The sequence below is a fragment of the Callithrix jacchus genome, chromosome 9, assembly GCF_049354715.1.
Source record: "Callithrix jacchus isolate 240 chromosome 9, calJac240_pri, whole genome shotgun sequence".
NCBI classification, from domain to species: Eukaryota; Metazoa; Chordata; class Mammalia; order Primates; family Cebidae; genus Callithrix; species Callithrix jacchus.
The window spans coordinates 35678989-35702145 of NC_133510.1; the positions used below are offsets into that span (position 1 = coordinate 35678989).

General features: G+C 36.0%; 1 protein-coding gene across 4 annotated transcripts in view; it reads left to right on the forward strand.

Annotated features, from left to right (window-relative positions):
• Nucleotides 1-23157, forward strand: part of SLC2A13 (solute carrier family 2 member 13) — a 385769-nt gene that overhangs the window by 68637 nt on the left and 293975 nt on the right. For all 4 annotated transcript variants that reach the window (XM_009003636.5, XM_002752368.6, XM_017975993.5 and 1 more), the window contains exon 2: nt 7845-8004. In XM_009003636.5, coding sequence (XP_009001884.1) covers nt 7845-8004 — 160 coding nt within the window. The remainder of the gene's footprint in view (nt 1-7844; nt 8005-23157) is intronic.

The window sequence follows — 23157 nt, forward strand, 5'->3', positions numbered from 1 at the left end:
GAAAAAGTACAAAGGCAGATAGAATATTCTCAAGCAATCTAACCAAAGTGTTCATTTTAGGCCATGGGAGACTGCAGTGGGTTAAAAAAGGTTGATGACATGTTTATAATAATTTGTTAAGGGCCGGGCGTGGTGGCTCAAGCCTGTAATCCCAGCACTTTGGGAGGCCAAGGCGGGTGGATCATGAGGTCAAGAGATCGAGACCATCCTGGTCAACATGGTGAAACCCTGTCTCTACTAAAAATACGAAAAATTAGCTGGGCATGGTGGCGCATGCCTGTAATCCCAGTTACTCAGGAGGCTGAGGCAGGAGAATTGCCTGAACCCAGGAGGCGGAGGTTGCGGTGAGCCGAGATCGCGCCATTGCACTCCAGCCTGGGTAACAAGAGCGAAACTCCATCTCAAAAAAAAAAAAATAATAATTGTTAAGAGCTATTTAAGTCTGTAGACCATTGATATTTCCAGTTATCTTCATGGAGAGAATCTTTCTCATAACCTGACTTTTCCGTTACAGGCATTTTTTATTGTTATTTTGTGCATTTTGAAGGTTCCCAGCGTTTTTTCAGAGTGTCTTAAGTCTTACTAGTAAAAAGTAGAAACTGAATTCTAAATTGTTAACAACCTGGTAACTGTAGATACTTGACTATTTGGAAAAATGTAAACATATCAGCCCTGAGCAAGACAGCCAAACCAAAATAACTACAGCAAGGGTTACTGACCCTTTGACAGAGTCTGTTTCTTTTTATTATTTTTTTAGGGATGATAAAGCAATAATTTGCAAAATGAAATTAGAACATTATAATTTTTCTTGTTCAAGAAGCATTATTATTAAAAGGTAGCTTGATGTGCTTCTAAGCAGCTAATTAGTTGCTGCCTGGCTTATCATGCTGAGAGACAGCTGTGATTCATGGGTATTTATCCATCGCAACAGGATTTTCTAATGCTATTTGGTTATGAAATTATTTATACTTCTGACTCAGGCCTTTAAAAGGGCTTCCAGCCGTTTTTGAAAGCCAACTTCTGCACTCCAGAGCATTTTGTTCTGTTGAGATGGTGAATCAGCTTGGCAGCGTGGTCGTGTGTGAATCTGGTTGCACTGCGGTGTCTGAGATGCAGTTTTCTGGTGAAACTTCTTAAGCCAAGTGTGATAATGAGTGTTCATTGATGTAGATCTTATAATTTTGTAGAAAATTTTCGAAGAAATTGAGCTTTTCCAAAATACTTAGAATAACACCAACATGGATTTTGGTGGTGATGTTTACTCTAATAAGCTGTTAACAGGAATTTATACCATTGTATTTCTTATGTTAATTTTTTTTTTTTTTTTTTTTGAGAAAGAGTCTCGTTGTTTCACCAGGTGCCAGGCTGGAGTGCAGTGGCATGATCTCGGCTCACTGCAACCTTTGCCTCCCAGCTTCAAGCAATTCTCCTGCCTCAGCCTCTTGAGTAGCTGGGACTACAGGCGTGTACCACCACACTCAGCTAATTTTTCTATTTTAGTAGAGACGAGATTTCTCTTTGTTGACCAGGATGGTCTCGATCTCTTGATCTCATGATCTGCCCGCCTCTGCCTCCCAAAGTGCGGGGATTACAGGCATGGGCCACTGTGCCCAGCCCCTTATTTTAATTTCAATGTATGAGTTTAGTATGGACTATTAATAACTTATTTTTTCCTTATCAGGCATTTATTTTATTTGGTTAGTGATTCGAATAGGAAATAAATCAAAAGCTCTTGGTAGAACTCTCCTGCACTTTAAATATTTAAATCATATTTAAATATCATTTATTACAGTCATTTTTAAATCACTTAACTTTTCATTTTGAAGATCTCAAATTATTATCTTTGAGTAATAGTACCCAAGCAAAATTGTGAGCCTTGATATATTTTCTTTCTTTAAGACAGATTTTAGGGAAATAACAGGGGAAGTTTTTGTTCATTTATTTGAGTATTTCTGTGGTTTACAAATTGAGGGCTGAACTACACAAATACATAATAGTTATTGAAACAGACTCTAAAGTTAAGCAATAGATTTACTTAACCATCCCTCCTTTATTAAAATAATGAGCTTTGTCAAGGGACAAAATTTTATGTTTTCCTAAAGTGGAAAGTAGATTTTGGGATGACAGAGCCTCATGTCCAAGGTTTTCCAAAAGTGATCTCCATGTTCAGAAATTCATAAACTATAGTTTGCATGAGTTGCTTTTTATTAAAAGCAAGGAGAGTATTAACAGGGTCTGTGTTTAACATGTGCCTATTGGGCAGATGTGAGTAGACTGAGCACAGATCCTCCTACTTTTCCAGTTTCATAAAGCAGTTTTATGGTTTAAATTTGTCTAGCCCCAATTCATACAATTAATCATATTCAGTTTTCATTTTTCTTACTAATTGGTTCAGGCTCTTTAACATGACATCTGGGGGCAGTAAGTCACGCAGCAGGCAACAGGGGCAGGGAAGAAAGAAGACTCTTCTGCTTCTAGAAGTTTATGTATGCTAGTCAAAGTAATAAGGTCAAAAATGAGATGTTTCTGAGACATTTCCAAAGGATCACAGAGTTATGACACCCAGCCCTTGAATGACACATTACAAAGGTTAGGGGACCTAGACCTGTGGGACCCATTTTGACATTAACTTGCCATGTGACTTTGTGAAAATCTCTTTATATCTGTTTCTGGGACTGGGCTTCATTACCTTTCATAGGGGGATAATAAATTATATCTGTCCCACCTGCCTGTTGATAGGATGATTTTACATAAGACAAAACAATAACATAGAAAGACCTTAAAAATAACATAGTATTGAAAGGTAAGGTAGATATTTGCTGGTCATCTGCTTTCTCAGTTCCCCACTCCTAGTCCCTTAGTTGCTGGACTGTTTCAGGATTCTATTCTAAGCATTCTTCTCCTATGCCATTGAGTGATCTTATCCATTTCCATAGTTTCAGTTGTGTGCATTGTCCACACAGAACCATCCTTTGAGCTCCACATAGTTATATAATTCCCAAACCCTACCTGGTTGAGTCTCAGTTTGATGCTGCATTTGAAATATAGTGCAGCAACTAAAAGCAATAGCAAGACAGAACTGCTCTTAACTTATGTCTCTTGAAGAATATAATAGCAGGTAGGTTACAAATCAGCATTATTTCTTAAATTTGCTGTCATCTCCTCGCTTCACCACTCAAGGCTTACTCCCTTTGTTACAGCCTCCCATTTTCTCCAGACTGACCCCAAGTCTCTCACAACTGTTTTCTGCTTTTTTTTGCTCTTAACTTCTCCCTACAAACCACATTAATTGCCCATGTTTTCTTTTCTCCACCTTTTTTTGCCCAGCATGATAAAATCCCAAGAACTAGTCTGACAAAGACCAAATTCTCCCTTGAGGATAAAGGAGAAGACAGGTTATTCTGGTAAAGACCTTATCGGGTAGGGGAAAGAGTGAGGGGGTAGAACCACTCACATGTAAATAATCTATATTCACAGCACATCATCAAGCACGCCACTTACTATCTACTTCTGTGTTTTGCAGAACACCTCTGACTCAATCCATCTATGACCTGACCTTGTTATCTTGCACCCAAACTTAATTTTTGCCCCTCCTTATCCCTGTACAGAGTGCCCATCATGCTCCTAGTTGCTTTTTCCTGACATCAAAACATCATCCTCAACTTCCTTCTCTCCCTATCCTTCACATCCCATCCATATTCTCTTTAGCCTAGATACCAAAGGCATAATTCCCAAATCTCATCATTTCAGTCCATCTCCATTGCTGCCACTCTACATGTTGCTTCCCTGCAATCCATTTTCCATACTCCAACCAGAATGATCCTTTAAAAATGTGAACCTGATCATGCATCTTCCTCTTCTACCCTATTCAGAGGCTTCTCTGTACCAACCCCTTCATTTTGCCTTTAAGATTCTTTACACTGTGTTTGATCCTTGCCCTTTTCTCTAAAAGTAGTCCCCCTTCCTCAGCAGGATGCATTTCTTTCTGCCTCAAGGCCTTTATCTAAGTTGATCTGATCATTTGCAGTACCTCCAAACTATCCCTTATCTCCAGCCTACTCTCAATTTACTTCATCTCAGCTTAAACATGACTTCATCCAACGCCCCTCTGACTCCTTAGGCTGGGCCAGTCCGTTTGTTATAGCCTGATATTCCTCACATTTCCCCTATGGGAAAGACCCATTCCACTTGACCAGCAGACCCTAAGCCCCATGAGGACAGAGCTCATGTCTCTCCCCTACAGCACTATCTCCAAAGTGCTTAACACAGTGCCTAGCTCAGACCTAGCATCTGACAATACTCACTGCTTAATGGATGCTGCTTCCATGAGAATTGGGCACTCTGTGTCTCTCACATCTTATCTGCACACATTCCTTCTCACATTTTTTATTTATCTCTCAGAAAACCCCATGCCATTTCATGTATTTTAAGCTCCTGTTCTGTGCAGAATTTTCTGCTCAACCTTTCCAGCTACCACCTTATTATTGTCAGCATGCCACAGTAGAATTCAGTGTATAGCTTTATTATGACCCTTACCATGTATTTTGCAGTTATTACTAGATTGTATGCTTTTGTGAGTTGGTCTTCTGAATACTTTCCTTCATAGCTGGGACCCTGTTTTATTTGTTTGTACTCATTCTTTTTTTTTTTTTTTTTTGAGACGAAGTTTCACTCTTGTTACCCAGGCTGGAGTGCAATGGCGTGATCTTGGCTCACCGCAACCTCCGCCTCCTGTGTTCAGGCAATTCTCCTGCCTCAGCCTCCTGAGTAGCTGGGATTACAGGCACGTGCCACCATGCCCAGCTAATTTCTTGTATTTTTAGTAGAAACGGGGTCTCACCATGTTGACCAGGATGGTCTCGATCTCTCATGATCCACCCGTCTCGGCCTCCCAAAGTGCTGGGATTACAGGCTTGAGCCACCGCGCCCGGCCTGTACTCATTCTTCTAATTCTGTCACCTACTATAGGTTGAATTGAATAGGAAGAATTGGTGATGCTTCACAACTAGAGATGATAATAAGAATAAAAATAATTGCTGATACTATTGACTACCTTCTCTATGCCAGGCACAATTTTAGGTGTTTTACTGGACTCATTGAATCCTCTCAACTCCTATGAAGGAGTTACTTTTATTCTTCCCATTTAGTAAATGAGGAATTTCAGACCCAGAAAAGTTAAGTAAGTTTTCCAAACAACCAGCTGTTAAGTGGCGAGGCAGGGATTGAAACCCACTGGTTCCAGAGCCTCCCCTTATTTATGATGATCAGTCCATATAGTTTGTGCCATCTTAATTGGGTTTTAGAATCTTCCTGTCTACTTTAAATTCTGATTCTTCTACCTACTCATTGTGTGACCTGGGATATGAAAAATGGAGATAATTACATGCCATTTAAAGGGATGTCCGATGATTAAATAAGATAATTAGTTCCTGTAAAATATCTGCTGAGTGTAGTCAGTTGTCGCATGTTAAGTCAGCTTGAACTCTCATTGGACAAAAGGTCTTTTGTGGTTCTTTTCAACTCCAAATCCAGTGAATCTGTCTTCAGTCTTTACCCTTTTTCAGTATGTGTTACTTTCAAAGCTCTGGCGTCTTAAATAATCGAGCTTTATCAGATTCTGAGGACATACTTGCATTTCCATCAAGTAAAATCTATGGGCTTTTTTTTTTTGTTGTTGAGCATGTGTTGCTTAAAACCACAGTCCTGAATTCCCATACTGATTTCTGTGGCTACATGGTAAGATCTTTGTCTAAAGAGAGCAACCAAAGTCCTGTTTATAGTCAGACCAAAGCAGAAAAAGAAATCCAAATTATAAATTATTGTTTGATTTATGAAAGTTTGAGATGTTTTAATAGTAAGAGAACTAAAAGGAATATACAAGTACCTTGTCAACATTTGCAGCAGATGTTTGCTTCCTTTTTCCAAGTCAGATGAGGGTGTTTCAAGGTGGTCTGTGTTACTAAATTGACTAGCAGTCAAATGGAAACTTCATTTGCTTAGGTGATGATTTGATTGTAAATTAATATATATATAGGTTAATATGTATTCAATTCATACAATGTAAATTAATTTATTAATTCTGTGTCTATTAGTACATGCTTACTACTGTATGAAACTCGAAGTCATAAGATTATTGACAGCCACTACAGTAGTAAATAACACTGGTAGAAATTAGTATCTAGTTCTGAGACTTAATGGTTTGACTTGTATGCAGATTTAATAACTACTTATCAGTAGTTATGGGCTAATTCAGTGAATTTTCCCAAATAAATATGTATTACTTAAATAAATCTCATTTCTCTGTTTATTTGTGTATTTATTTGCTTTCTTCAACGATAAAGCAAATAAAAATAGATGAAAAATATAATAGGAAAAATTACAGACTGTTATGCCATTAGGAGAGAGTTTGGGTCACAAAAATAATACCTTGAAGTCCAAAAAATTGGGTAGAGGTGGGCCTCTTTGTGTAAAAAAAAAAGGGAAATGAAGAAAAAACCCTGTGATTTATATTAGCCATCAACTAACAAAAATCACTGGTAGAAAAGCACAAATATTGCAGTTACTGAGACCATAGAGAAATGTCTCTTACTTTATGGAATGTAATAAATAGCACCTTCAACAGCCCTTGTACAAGAAAACACAGCAGCAGGTTTCTTAGTACTGATTCCTTCAATGCAAACTATTTTTTTCCATCATAAATTCATTAAAAAGCAGTTTGTTAAAAGCAATTCTATATAGATCTGTTTTATTCATTTTATTCATGTTCTGGCTTAATCTAAGGATATAATAATATGTAGAGATATATAAAAATTAAAATTTTTTAGGCAATCTTTTTTTTATGGAGGCTTTGGTGAATATTGATTAGATACAGCAAATCAGTCGATGTCCAACCTTTGGTTAAGAATGAATACAACAGGCTAAATAATATTAAATGCTAAAATAGTCTAAATAATCAGACCTATATGGAAATTGCAGATGCCACAAGAGGGTGAGACTTTAAGAAATAATTTGGAATTGTTCAATGTTCTGTACTATAGAACTGTACGTTTTTAAATACACAGTAAGCCTCAAGATCACATCTGGAGAATTTTAAAAAGACAAACTCATCCTGACCTTTGAAATTTTCCATTTAGTAATTTAGGTCTAGGGTGGGTGAGGTGGGAGCAACTTTATTTAAAGAAAAAAGTCACATAAGTAATTCTGGTTATTAGTGAAGTTAGAACTACTGCAATAGAGAATACTGCATTAATTTCAGATAGAAAAAATGTTTAAAGCTAATGTAACTAAATATACCTTAGCTATAAAACTCTTTTATTCTGAGATGTACACCCAGCCAATTGAATAAGGTGATTTAATATGTGAATTTTTTATTAGTAAACCAATGAAAAGTTTTGGTGCATTTATTGGCATCTAATTATGTCTTTGAATAGTTAATATGTATCCTAAGATAATTCTTTATTCTCACTGTTGTGTGATTACATTTCCATATAGACTAAAAATATTTCCGTAATCATTCTATCTAGATAATTTTTTTTTGTATTTTTAGTCCTCAAGAAGTTATAAAGTACACTTACATGCACTCTGAAGTTCTCTTAGTCTTTAGGGTGCTTTCATTTTTAGGCTTTCAAGTGATAATAAGAAAAATGGTATCTTGCATACATTTTTACTTGTCTGCAGTAGCCTCAAATTAGTTAAGAACAAAATCTTAAATATGTGGTAAATCTTTGCTTAAAGTAGAAAACCAAGCCCATGTACATAAGTGTATGCCTAAATCTAGCATCAGCATTTATAACAACGGAAATCTTGAGTAAATGTCTCATGTTTACTTTTCATTGTTTTTACAGGCATTGCTTCTATGACAGTGCCAGTGTACATTGCGGAGGTCTCACCACCCAATTTAAGAGGCCGATTAGTCACCATTAATACCCTCTTCATCACAGGAGGGCAGTTCTTTGCAAGTGTTGTTGATGGAGCCTTCAGTTACCTCCAGAAGGATGGATGGAGGTTTGTAAATACTTTTTACATTTAATTTTTCAAATCATGATTTTGGGGAAGGGGAGGAAAATTGAGAAATCATGGTCAAAATAGAACTGTGTGTTTTGAATCATTATAGCTAATTTATAAGTAGGTGGCATTCAGTGAAATTGAAAGTGGACAAGAGGCTGATATTTATTTTGTTGATAGACAAGGAACCTACCATTAAGAATTGATATTTACAGGCCTTTTTTTAGCATTTAGGTGACATTTCTCACACTGTGTGCACTCTTTCACAATATTTGTTTAAAAATGAATGCAGTGATAAATATGTATGGAGTTCATGAATTCTGTGATGATTGACAAGCTGTTTATGAACTGCAGATATAACTAACATCCTTTTTGTATTCTGGAAGCTACATTCTGATCTGAAAGAAACCTAGACTTTAAAGATAAAAATTTAGCTCTAAAATGAGTTACACATGAGTTTAAAATACACAAATTACTCCTTGATATTTGGCTTATTTTTAATCAATAAATGACAAAAGTGGCTTTAAAACTGCTTTAAAAAATATAAACTATTATTAAAATAAAATCTTATATTAAAGCTTAAAGATATTATGGGCTGTGGATTTTGATATCTTTATAGTACTCATGTAACTGTACCAGAGAAATTTTGTTAGAAGGTAGTAGAGGTTATATGATATTGCCTAACTTGTTTTCTTGCCTCTGCTTATTAGAACAAATATTTATTCAGCATTTATTTCTCTGTAGGTACTGGGGAATAGAATATTCAACAAGATAAACTCAAGCCCTTGTTTGCATGGCTTTTACGGTGTTGATGTTAATCCTCAACAGGAGAAGATAAAGGGGTGTGGGCTTGGCGCGGTGCCTCATACCTGTAATCCCAGCACTTCAGGAGACTGAGGTGGGCAGGTCATTTGAGGTCAGAAGTTCGAGACCAGCTTGGCCAACATGGTGAAACCCTGTCTCTATTAAAAATACAAAAATTAGCCAGGTGTGATGGCATACACTTATAATCCCAGCTACTTGGGAGGCTGAGGCAGGAGAATTGCTTGAACCCAGGAGACAGAGGTTGCAGTAAGCCAAGATTGTGTCACTGCACTCCAGCCCAGACAACAGAGCAAGACTTGGTCTCAAAAAAAAAAGAAAGAAAGAAAGAAAATGAAAAAGAGTGCAATGTGATGTGGTCCCAGGGAATTAAACCTCTGTGTAAGAAGCACGATAAACGTTGTGGCTTAGATGAGACATTAAAGACCTAAACTGCTGTGGGAAGTATGAGAAGGAAAAAAGACTAGAGACAACACATGATTTCCAAGTAATCATGGAATCCCAGCTGAAGCTGGAGACATATATTTGCAGTAAAGCCAATTAATTAGCATGCTTTCGTTTATTTTTCTAGCAATATTGGAGTGTCCAGGAGTAAAAAAATAAAATAAGAGTATGGGAAGACTAACTTGGGTTTATATATAGATCAAGATGTTAACAAACAGATTCTTTTGAACCCAATTCCTTGTTTGCATGAATACACGTTTAATTATATATACATGCAAACATGTTTCCTTTTTTTAGGTGAATTTTCTGTTAGGGTCTTCTGTTATTTAGTATCCTTATCAGTATATTTATCTCATCTGACTCCTGGGCTAATAGGAATGTGGTTATAAGCAAATAAAAATTGAAATGCTACCTTAGCATTAACTTTAAACTCTGGAATTTCCAACAGTGATAGCTTATTCATAATTCTAACAATAGATAACTCATCATTATACCAATATGTTTCAAAAATTCTAAGGAAAATGTATGTGTAAATATGTCATGTAAAATTTCTTTCTCATACTTATATTTTTGTATATCTTCATTTTAGATGTCCCCAGTCTTTAAAGAATTTGAATATCAAATTTTTTTATTTCCCTTTTTGACTTATTGCTTCTAAAACTCTACTTTAAGTTACTAATATTTAATTTTGCACTACAATATCCATTGTCCCAGATTTATTGGTTTTGCATTATATTGATGAACAGTTTCAGAGTCTGGTAGCAAATACCATTTGATCCTACCCCAAATCTCGACAGGTTAGTGGAACTGGTATTATTCCCATTTTGCAGATTAAAAACTTGATGCTCAGAGAACTTAAATATTTGGCTGAGACCACATGGCTGTTACTTGGCCTTGGCAGAGATTAGATTCAAGTCTTCTTTTTCAAAAGCTAACTCCTTTCTTCCTCATGGTTTTGCTTTCAAAAGTTTATAATCTGACAGCCCTAATTATTGATAATTTTTACACCAGTGATTGGATTAAGACAGATGGAAGATGAAATTGATTGATAGAAAAGCATTTTAGATTTTGATGTTGTAGAAACATTATAGTTCACCTTTTATGCCAGATGGGTCAAAATTTCTGTTCTCTTATTGTTTAGATATCATAGAAATATTGTTTTCTGCTGAACAACTGGAAGTTTACTTTTTCTAGAAAAAAATAATTGCCAGATTCAGTGTTGGCATTTTTCTGGCACTTGAGTGTCATAGTACATTCTGTACTGGGAAGGGCACCATCTGGCCTCATGAAGAAAGGAGAAATAGAATTTTGAAAATATTACTCAAGATTTCATTTTTTAAATAAAAACTTTATTGAGATGTAATTCATGTACCATTTAACTCATCCATTTAAATTGTACAATTAAATGGCCTTCAGTATATTCACAGAGCTATACAACCATTGCCATAATCAAATTGAGAACATTTTAATCACCCTAAAAAGAGACCTTGCACTCCTTAGCCATCATCTTCTAACCCCCCAGACTGTCCCACATCTAGGCAACCATTAATCTATTGTGTGTTTCTATAGGTTTATGTATTCTGTATATTTCATATATGAATATGTGGTTCTTTATGACTGGCTTCCTTCACTTAGGAAGTCTTCAGTGCTCATCTAAATTATAGTATGTGTCAGTACTTCATTTCTTTTTATGGCAAATAATAATGTGGACATACCACATTTTGTTTATCTGTTGATCAGTTTATGGATATTATTAACATTCTGGGGCCATCATAATAATGATGCTATGAACATTTGTGTACAAATTTTAGGATAGACATAGGCATTTATTTCTCTTGGATATACACCTAGCAGTGGAATTGCTAGGTCATATGACTAAATACAGATCATAAACTGTATTTAGCTTTTTGAGGACTGATCAGACTGCTTCCAGAGTGGCTGTATTATTTTACATTCCCACAAGCAACGTATGAGGGTTTCAATTTTTCTGTGTCCTAGTAAACATTTGTTGTCTTTTTTGATTAAGTCTTCCTAGTGAGTGTGAAGTGGCATCTCATTATGGTTTTGATTTGCATTTCTCTAAGGAGTAATAGTGATGAGGATGACTTGTTTTTTCCTAATATATTGTAGTGTTGATAAAGATAGCAGAGATGTTTTGATAGTTAATATTAATGATAAAGTTCTATCACCGTTTCTTTGCATATATATATAATCCTTTGTGTGTTTTTAGTAGAGATGGGGTTTCACCATGTTGGCCAGACTGGTCTCGAACTCCTGACCTCAAGTGGTCTGCCTGCCTCAGCCGCCCAAAGTGCTGGGATTACAGGTGTGAATCACCGTGCCAGGCTTCTTTGCTAATATTTGTTTATCTTACTTCATGAAAATAGATTTACTCTCTATACTTCACGTAACCAAAGATATCCTTTTTAAAAATTGCTTAGTTAAATCCTGGCTTATAACAGGCTTTCAATAAATATTTAGTAAGTGAATTTAGCCATTAAAGTTATCTGTCTAGAACACTTATCTGGCCATGCCACTAGTAAAATGTTTCCAGTCTGTCTATTTCCTACCGGAAAAAAAAAATCAAATTCTTTATCATGGCTTGTAGTACCCAACCCAGGCATGCTTTTAAAGATATTTCCAACTAGTGTTAACTCGCACCCCACTTTATGTAGTATCTATGCTTATAAACCAACCATATCTTGCTTTGTCATGTTTTTAGGGATTTTTTTTTCCTTTTTAATGCTAATTTTGCCTGTAGTGTCTCCCTATCCTATCCTGGTTTCTGGTCTAGCTCCTGGGTTTCTGATCCAGCTCATGTTTATCCTGTAAGTCTGTCTCTGCCTGTGTATCATGGAAACCCTGTTCCTTTGTCTGTTCATAATACTTTGTACAAAGCTCAATTTTTATACTCACCATGTTATTTTGAACTACTTGCTTATTTTTCGATCTCTTCTTCATTTTGGAACTCCTGAATGTCATTGGCCTTTTACTCATTTCTAGATCTAGGAAGGACTAGAATATAGTAAATATTCAGTAAACATTTATTGAACTGAGCTGAAATTGACAGTGCTCTCGGGAAGGGACTCTTAATCAACATAAAAAGATATTGATTATAACCCCAAATGCCAAATTGTTAATTTATACAGAGGGGTATATATACTTTCTACAAAGCTGAAAATTAAATTATTAATCATACATGTATCTTACTGAGCATAAAATTAAGAGAAAGAAAATTGAAAATTTATCTCCTTCAAAAGAATATACCTCCATAGGAACCTGAAAACTTTCATTCTTTTTGATAGTGCTGTTTTTCAAATGAGTATTTCTGTGTTTACAAGTATATAATCATCATGTGATTTGTATTCATAGGGATAGGTATATATACTGAGAGGCTAAATTTTTGTTTTATGCTGATTTTTACTCATCTTATTTCTAGATTTACTTTCTTTTTTTTTAAAAAAAAACACAGCAGGCTTATCTTATTACACCTCACTAAGCTATGTACACCCATTTGTTAAATGTCTGGTTGTGCTTCATGCTTCATCATTTCATTGATGTGATACAGGTATTGAGTGAGAAATACAAAATGCTAGTCCAGGCAACCACGATAGGGGAGATTTTCCTGAGTATCTTGAAGCTGACTCATGCACGTGAGACTTGCTAAGTTTTGAAGAATTAGTGGGACTCAGGTTTACCCAGGTGGATATGGGAGGCAGAGTGTAGACCAGGAGAGGATGGGATCAGGGAGGATTGAGACTACAGTGGTGATTTACATGAGAGGCTGAAGCTGGATTCTAGTGGTCTATGAATTCAAGTCCAACTTCTACCTACAGATAAAGGGAATTAATTTTTTTTATTAGCAGAGTGTGCCATGATAGGAGTCAAAGATCACTATGGCAATGATGCCTAGAATTAACTGGGACTCTTGGCTCTTGGGTGGATTTAAGAAACCTATTTATGAGGCTGCTGCCAAGGCACAGGGGTCAGATTATACATTTGGAGTCATCAGTTGCTATGGAAAGAATTCAGTCTTTTATTAAAAAATAGTTTCTTGACACTTTTGCACACTACTCTTGTATTTAGTATTAGAGGTGGAAAGATGAATAAGAAGTGCTCCTTTCCTCAAGCCTTTAATGGCCTAATGTAGGAGAGATGTTTTTTCAGCCTGTTAATTAAATGATGGATATAGATAGTGTTATGGGAGCTCCCAAGAGGAGTGAATAACTTAGCCTCACAACGGAAAGATACTTGAGCTGACTTTTTGAATAAAAGAATTCCAGGTACAGTGAGGGAGAGGAAAATTCTAGGTGAAATGTAATCTTCAAAGGCCCTGTCATCTTAAAGAGCCAGTCATGTTTGGAAAAGAGTGAGAAGTTAGAGCAGCTAGGAGGAGGGCTATAATGATCATCTGAGAATTTGGGGGTGAAGTGGAAAGGCCAGCCTTTGGTGGGTGTGGATGGAACTTGAAATCCTTTGCTCTCTCTTTTATAACACATTAGTTTTGGGTTTGTTTATTGAAAGCCTCAAAATATTTTTAAAATCAATATTAATTTTAGATGACTGAAATGATGAGTCTCTCTCTCTCCCTGATAATATTTTATAATTTTAAAATCCATATCAGTAAGATGCTTCTCAGAGTGATATTTAAAAGGGGATATTATTTCTAAACAAATTCATGCTGGAGAATGTGTTGTTATAATTTCATGCTAATAGATCAGTAGTACTTGGCTCTATATGAAATATGGAATATGAGTCAGTCACTATCTTAAAAATATAAGTATGCACTGGCCATTTTAAGAATGAAGGATTTAGATAACACATGTATTAATTGGTGGCAAACAGTCTGATTACAAGTAAATACCAGCCGGGTGTCATGGCTTATGCCTGTAATCCCAGCACTCTGGGAGGCTAAGGCAGGTGGATTGCCTGAGCTCAGGAGTTCAGGACCAGCCTGGCCAACATGGTGAAGCCCCATCTCTACCAAAAATACAAAAATTAGCCAGATGTAGTGGTGCATGCCTGTATTCTCAGCTACTAAGGAGGCTGAGGTGGGAGAATCTTGAACCTGGGAGGCAGAGGTTGTAGTGAGCCAAGATCGCGCCACTGTATTGCAGCCTAGATGACAGAGTGAGACTGTGTCTCAAAAAAACCCCCAAAAGTAAATACCTTAGTGCTGAAGATATAAATAAGACTGTTTGTCATAAAGATATTACAGTGTGGTGGGAAGAATATGTTTAAGACTTGCCTTTACAGCATATGAATTAATTTATCTAAGCTCTAATATTCTCACATAGCTGGTGTTCTAGCAGTCATTCAGTATTATTTAGAATTTCAGATGCGTTAGTAATAGTGAACATACTTATAAACTTTTTAGTGCTATTAGGTATTGCTTGCTGTTATCTTTAGAATGTTTTAGGTTAAGTCTTTATATTCTGCATTTAAGCTGGCAAAAAAAATTGCTCTCACCTTCAGTTATTTGATTTTTTTCAAAGAAAATGTAAACCTGATTTGGTAAATGGCAGAGCAGTTTGTACAAGTCTAATTCCCCTGAAGATGGCCGTTATAAACCATGGACAGAATGTATGAATGTATGGAGCATGGAGGATATTTAGGATAGTGAAAATACTCTTTATTATTCTGTAATGGTAGATATATGTCATTATACATGTGTCCAAACCTATGAAATACACAGCACCAAGAGTGAAACCTGATGTAAACTTTGGACTATGAATGATAATGATATGCTAATGTAGACTCATCACTTGCAACAAATGTCCCACTTGGGTGGAAGATGCTGCTGATCAGGGAGGCTGTGCATATGTGGGGCAGGAAGTATATGCGATATCTCTGTTTATTATAATAGCAAAAAGGTTGGGGGCAGTAAATGGAATTATACATTTGTGAAATGGCACAGTAGTATCTGTAGGTAGACTGATAAGTGAAAGATGCATGTTTTTATCTGTAGAAAAACAACTAGAATATGTTACAAAAAGAAACATGTAAGAAGCCATTATGAGAATTAAAATTAAAATGGAATACTTACAGTGTTTGGATAAGCTGAATAAATGCAGTAAATTAAGAACATATGCAATAAATTAAGAACAAATGCAATAAATTAAGAATAAATGAGAAATGAATTAAGAATAAATGACAAATAGCAAAATGGTATACCTAAAACCCATTTATGATAATAAATACATTAAATGTAAAAAATTACTGTACACTAAAAATGTGACTCAGATTTACATTGTCTAAAGGAGACACACTTTAATGCTGTTTGACAGGTTGAAAATGAAAGATTGGGAAAAGATATAGGATACAAAAGTAAGTATAAGATAGCTGATGTGGCTATGTTAATAGTCACACAAAGTAGACTTCTAGAGAGACAGTATTAGCAGAGATAAAGAAGGACATTTTATAATGACAAAGGAGCCAATTCATCAGAAATATTAATGATACTAAATGTGTAGTTTACTTAGTAAGAGAGCTTCAGAATACATGAAGCAAAAATTAACAGTTGGTAGTTACCCAGCAGCATGAATGCACTTAATGCTGTAGAACTGAATACTGAAAAATGGATAAAATGGTAATTTTATTTATATTTTACCACAATAAAAAATAGACAAATCTGGCTTTGCAGAATTTTTAACTCTTTTTTTTAAACAATGATAGAACAACTAGATAAGAGGTTATAAAAAAGCAGTACAATACTAATACGTACCTTGTCAAAATTGGCATTTGTAGACTGCTACACCCGGCAATACATATTATTTTTCTTTTTTTCCTCTTTTCTTTTCTTTTTGAGACAGGATCTTGCTCTGTCACCCAGGCTGGAATGCAGTGGTATGAACATGGCTCACTGCAGCCTCAACCTCCCGGGCTCAAGCAACCCTCCTGCCCCAGCCTCCTGAGTAGCTGAGACTAGAGGCACATGCCACCATGCCCCTTATTATATATTTTTTGGAGAGACACGGTTTTGCCATATTGGCCAGGCTTGTCTCAAACTCCTGGGTTCAAGTGATCCACCTGCCTCAGGCTCCCAAAGTGTTAGGATTACAAGGCTTGAACCAACATGCCTGGCCTTACACATTATTTTTCAAGTTTACATTAGACAGTCTCCAGAATTCTTCATATCATGGGGTCTAAAATCAATGTTAATAATGTATTAAATAAATTGAATACATAAAATATATGTCCCCTGACCATAGCAGAATTAAATTAGAAACCAGTAACAATTAAGATAGCCAGAAAAAGCAGCAAATATTTGTAAATTAAAATAGCATGTCCTAAATAATTCTTGGGTCTAAGGAGAAATCAGAGGGAAAATTGGAAAATAGCTTTGAATGGAAGGAAAATGCAGTATATTAAAATTTGTGAAATCCAGCTATGGCGGTGCCTTGAAAGTGTGTAGCTTACAGTGATTACAGTAGAAAAGAGGAAAGGTTTAAAGTCAGTGATCTAAGTTTCATGTTAAGAAGCTAGAAAAATAAGAGCAAACGAAACCCAAACAAAACAAAGAATGAAATAATAAAGATAAGAGCAGAAGTCAGTGCAACAGTTGGTTCTTTGAAAAGATTAATAAAATTGATAAACTGGCTATGACTGATTAACCGATTAAGAAGAAAAAAATAAAGTACAAGTTATCAATATCAAGAATAAAAGAGGACATGTCATTTCTATGGACAGTATAAGGGTAATGAAGGAACACTGTGAACAACTTTTTGCCAATAAATTTACCAACTTAGATGAGATGGTCATTTCCTTGACAATTATAGCTTACTGGAAATAGACATACAATGGAAAAGATGAGTATCCCTATTTTATTAAATAAGCTAAATCATTATTAATAAGTTGTCTGCAAAGCAAATTCCAGGCCCATATAGATTTTTTTTTTTCTTTGACAAAGTCTCACTCTGACACTCAAGTGGCTGGGGTACAGTGGCACGATCACAGCTCACTACAGCATGGACCTCCTAGGCTCAAGGGATCCTCCCACCTCAACCTCCTGAGTAGCTGGAACCACAGGCAAACACAACCACACCTGGCAAATTTTTGTATCTTTTGTCGAGATGGGGTTTCACCTTACTGCCTAGGCTGGTTTTGAAATCCTGAGCTCAAAGAATCTACCCACCGCAGCCTCCCAAAGTGCTGAGATTACAGGTCTGAGCCACTGCACGCAGCCCCTGGTGAATTCTATAAAACATTTAAGGAGAAATAGCTTCAGTCTTAAACAAAAACTTGAAGAAAACAAAAGTAGAAGAGACACTTCCCAATAAGGTTTTTGAAGCCAGCATAATTCTAATATTATGGCCTCAGTTGTTACAAGAAAAGAAAATAGTAGTCCAATTTCATGAACATAGACCAAAAAGTATCCTTAACAAAAAATTAGTAAGACTGAACCAAGCAGTATGTAAAAGGGGAATAAATCATGACCCAGGAAGGTTGATTGGTTTAGCATATAGAAAAATAATCTCTGCAAGTCACCATATTGAAATTATTCAATGGAGGCAAACATATGATCATCTCAGTATATGCAGAGAAAATATTTGAGAGAATAACATTCATTTATGATAAAACTTTTTAGCAGACAAGAATAGAAAAGGACATCCACACAAAAAATTTCCGGCCAGCTTTATTCTCGGTGAAAAAAATGATGCTTTCTCTTATGACTGGTTGCTAGCCAAAAATATCCAGTATCATCACTTAGGTTCATCAACCAGGAAAGTTGATTCCAAAAACTTTTATGGAAAATCAGAGGACCTAGAATTGCTAAACTGTTTCAAAGAACAAAGTTGGAGGATTCACTGTCTAATTTCAAGACTTATAACGCTAAAGCAATCAAGACAGTCTGGTAACAGTAGATAACGAATCATTGAAATAGAAGGAACAACCATATGAATGAATTTTGAAAACATTGTGCTGATTAAAAGAAGCAAGACACAAAACAGTACATTCCCCATGATTCCCTATGAAGTTAATCAATGTGCAAAATAAGCTATGGGGACAGAAATTTCATCAGTGGTTGTCTATGGCAATGGCAATTGAATGGAAAAGGGGTACGAGAGAATTTCATGGAATTATGGAAAGGTTCTCTTTCTTGATTGGGATAGTGGTTACAAGGGTGTGCATATTTTCTTAAATTTCAGAATGGGTACATTTTGGATATTTGCATTTTCTTGTATATAAATTTTACCTAAAAAATAAACTTAAGTTCAATCTCATGGTAGATTTCCCTGTTATATTCCTGTTCTGCCTTAGCCAATGGATAATATAAAGGTTTCTGCAAGAAATTTTTCTTAATGACTTCTGTTGGAATAACTCCTTTCCTTACTCCACCTACACTGGGCCTAAACCCCCATGATAGCAGTTAAATAATCTTATTTTGCTGGATGATTACTAGAGTATAGGTTACTTGAATCAAAGGATGTCTGTTGATCATTACTGTTTCTCTATACTCCATAGCCTAGAGCTTTTCATGGATGATTCTCAGAGGTTGGTGGGGGAGAAAAGGATATGTGTCTATTTAAGAAGTGTGTACATTATTTTCAGCAACAGTACTGTTAATTTTTTACAGATCTTAACATATTTTACCGGACAGTTTAAAACTACCTAATATTTGTGCAAAATGCCACATTCATTGATTTGAACAATATCACATTCTGTCAGAACATATTTTGGTTCTTCTGCTATAATCATGACATTTTAAATAAACTTGTCCAAGCCTCTTATATACTGATATTAATTTACTTGCAGGAGTCTTCTCCTAAGCCATGTAGGTAGAGTTAATATTTTGTTATGCTTATTTACCTGGCAATGGTGGTTGGTTTGTTTACAGTTTACACAGAATCTTTCTCTAAGTAACACAGGAGTTGATCATTTAGGATCGTATATTACCTGCTTCTAATTTTAAAGATTCCAATTGTGCAAATTGAAATTTTTCTTATGTACGTTCAGCCCTGGTCTTATGTTTATCCTCTCACTGCCATCTGATTATCAAGTGTATCAATTATCAATGTGCATGTTTACATGGCCGATAGTGTCAGAGGAAAAGTAACTTTCCAGTCTAGGATCTCAATGTGGCAATGTTTTTTTTTCCTGCTAAAATGGACTTGTGAAGCATGAACTAAAGTTTAAAAATATGTTATCAAGTAAGTTGCTGTAACATAACTCTAGCAAGTGACTAAATTCATTGTTATCTGTTTGCATCTAAAACTTCTGCATTAAGTAGAAACATATTACATAAATCATAATTTATGTTTCATGACCATGTTATTATGTAAATATCTTGTTATTGATCAATAATGATGACCGTTTCTTTTGTAAATCCAGGGATAGAGATATTTTAGCAAATACATCACTCGTGATTATTCATTCCTTCAGTATATGAAAAATTCAAAATTCATCGAAACATTAAACAATGTAGTTGGATAGCTACGGATGTAGGGCTGAGGGCACAGTGTTCTTGGATGAGGTTGAAGGGCTTTGAGTTACCCTTTTTTAAGGGGAAATGTTTCACTGTCCTATTTATCACTGGAAAGTTCTAGCTCAGGCAATGCCATCTCTGGGAAAGTTTATTCATGATGCTTAGTGATTAGCTTTAGTGCTTGGCATTTAACATACATTCAGGAGATGTTTGCTGGGTAAATAGATGAGTAACAGCTCAGAGAAATCACAAGGAATTCAGGCTTAGCTTTCGAAGCAAACACAATACATCTTCATTAATGTTTTTAAATGATCTACTGATTCTAATTGCCAACCGTTTTTCTTTCCAGTGAACTATTGCAATAAAAAAAAGATTTGCAGTTTATTTCATAGATACATGTGAAAGGAGGCCAACCTGAAGCTGTAGAATTTTAAAGACTAAATCATCTTAATATTTATAATATTCCTCTGAACTATTCAGAATGGGCACGATTTGTTAATCAATAGCAAACGTTCAAACTGGAAGACAGTGGCAATAAAACCTAATTGGAATCATGGATACAGTTTTTCCATTTATTTTTTCTCAGTTTATTTTAAGACAGTATTGGATATTATTAGAGAATTTGCTAAAAAGCCTCACTGTACTCAGGTTGACATTTCAGAGATTGTCAGTGAGCCAATCTTAGTGTTCAGAAAGTATCAAGATTATCTGTGATGAAAAAGTATGAGGTGGTTATTTTGCTTGGAACCATAGTTTTGACAACATGAAGTTGGGAAACCAGTAAGGAGTGATAGTTGACCTGTACCTCAATGCTCTCATGGCCTGTTGGGAGGATAACTGGCTAAATGAGTGTGGTGTCTGAAAACCTTTACTGTGCCTCTCAAAGTGAAAAGTGTCTTCCCTTGGTAGAATTCAGCTGCTCAAGGGCTATAAAGACAATTGCATGTTTTTAAAATATATAATGCATTGTAATAAACTTCCCTTAACGAGGATAGTTTTTCCATTACAACTTGACCTGCAGTTAAAACCACAGATCATATAGATCTTCCAGTGTGAGGCGTAGGCAACCTTTTCATGTCATTTCAGAATTTAAAGATGAACAGGAACATAAGGGAGAAAGGAAAGAAACAGAACACGAATGCAGAACATAACTGTTCACTCCTGTATAGTTTCGTCAGGAGAATTGAGGCTTGGGGAAACTTTTGGGATGCAGAGATTGAAAAATAAAGAAAAAGCAACTTTAGATTTATTATATTCATCATATACAATATTTTAAAAGGATCAAATCCTTTAAAATATTTCAAGTGAATGTTTTTACTCCTAATGGTTTTTTTTAAAATACCCACCTTCTTGTTTTCCTGCATGAGGAGTTTACTTGTGTATGTTAAAGAAACATTAAACAAAACTTTAGTTTGGTACAGTGTTCAAAATAAGAAGTACAAATTTACCCTTTACACATGAGGTATTTTAACTAGTAGTAAGCTATTTTAATAGTAATGCTCTTAGGGAGTTCTGATTTAGTAAGGATAGGTGTTGAGAGGATCACAGGATATTCCATTTCCTACTGGCAGTTCTGTGTTGTTTAAATCCAGGTTCCTGTTATCCAGCCCATTGGGTGGTACTGTATTGGGCACCTGTGCTGGGCTCAATTAGGAGTGACAGCTCCCAGCCAGTGTTTTACCGCATTTAACAGAGGTGAGGGAATAGTAGTTCCAGAGGGAACCTCTGAGTTCTTTAAACGTGAAGCTAAGGTAAATTAATGCACCTTTTTATGTGTGCTACAGAATTATCAAGTAATTATTGAGCATTTAATATAGCTTGACTGACAATAAACATTTATTGTAGGAGCCAAACTGCCTGGATTTTAACTGTAGTTCTATTTCATACTAACCATGTATCTTCTTTGTGCCTCATTTCTGTCTATAAAGTGGGGATAATAATGGCACCCACCTCTTAGGGTCGTTATAAAATCATAGGAGTTAATGTTTCTTAATTCTTCTGAACAGTGCTAGGCACACAGTAACTGGTGCTACACAGCAGCTATTATTATTGCTATTATTGTTAGTAAATAATTATGTCTATGCTGAGTGTGTGTATTCAACTAGATTTTCACACTATGGGAACATAATCGTCACATCTCTGGAACTACTAAAGAGAAGATAACATGCTAACTCATTTTATTAGTTCAGAGACAAGGTCAATGATCATGAAGTGCAAAATTTTGTGACTTAAGGTAGCAGATGTTAGAGGATTCTTGTCTTTAGTTACATAGGTGAGGGCAACAGGATTGTTTTAAAACAGGAATGTTCAGTGAAGGACCTGTTTGGTTTGTTGTGAGCCCCCGGCCATCTAATGGAAGAGATAGCAGGCTTGCTCAGCTGCGCCATAGCAGGAGGTCTGGCCCCAGGAATGCAGGATCCATGATTCACAGAGCTTCTGTCTCTGAAATTGAGAAGGCTTAACCTGGGGTGAAATTGCTGGGATTTTCTTTGTGGATAGCTGGCCTAACCTTGTCCTTTGGAAGCATTCTTCTCCCCTTACATGACCTGCTTGGGTAGGCAGGTGCTGGTTCTGCTAGCTGTACCAGAAAATAGTTTATTTTGCAACTGTAAGTTTAGAAAATTTTAAATCTTTAGGTGAGTGATCACGATAGTAAAGAATATACTAAAGATTTTTAGAGTTCATGAGTACTTGGGATTTCTACTTGACTTTGTGTTCATAGGTGCTCTACTTGCCTGCAGAAGATAAATGGCTTTTGCCGTAAGGTGTGGACCTTGGGTGCTTATTGTCCATGTTTACTCCCTGGGATTTAAAAATGTTTAGATCCTTGGTTCTCAGCTCCAACTGCACATTAGCACCACCTGGAGAGCTTTTAATAAAAGAGAACTCCATGGGCCCAGAGCCCAGACCAATTAATCAAAATCCCTGGGGGAGGGTGAGGCTGGAAACTGGTGGGTTTTACCAGCCTCCTAGGTGATTCTAATGTGAAACCAGGTTTAGAGTCCCTGGCTTAATTTAGAATAATGAGATCTCCTGCATCAATAGGAGAATAGTTGCTTTTCTGGGGACTGCCCACCCCAGTGTATCACAGTATTCTGTCATTCATCTAATTGCTGCTTTTCTTGGATAGAATGACTGAGAGTCCTGCTATTGCCTTAGTTTAGTTTATAAAGATCCTTCTCTTTTTGTCTTCTGTTGAAATTTTTATTAGTACCACAGCAAAACAGCCTCTTAGTTATTTCCTATTCTCCAGTCTGCATGTCAGTAGAGGACTGTTTTTCTTAAGAAATTGGTTAGTTCTATCTGCTGAAAATTTAGTTTGGTGATAACAGCCAGAACAAACAAGTTACAATGAATTGATTGCGTGGTTAGGAGTTCAGGGAGGTGAAACATTTTTTTTTTAACCAAGCATCCTCTCTGCCTGGGTATTGACTGAATGATTTCACTTAACTCCCCCATCA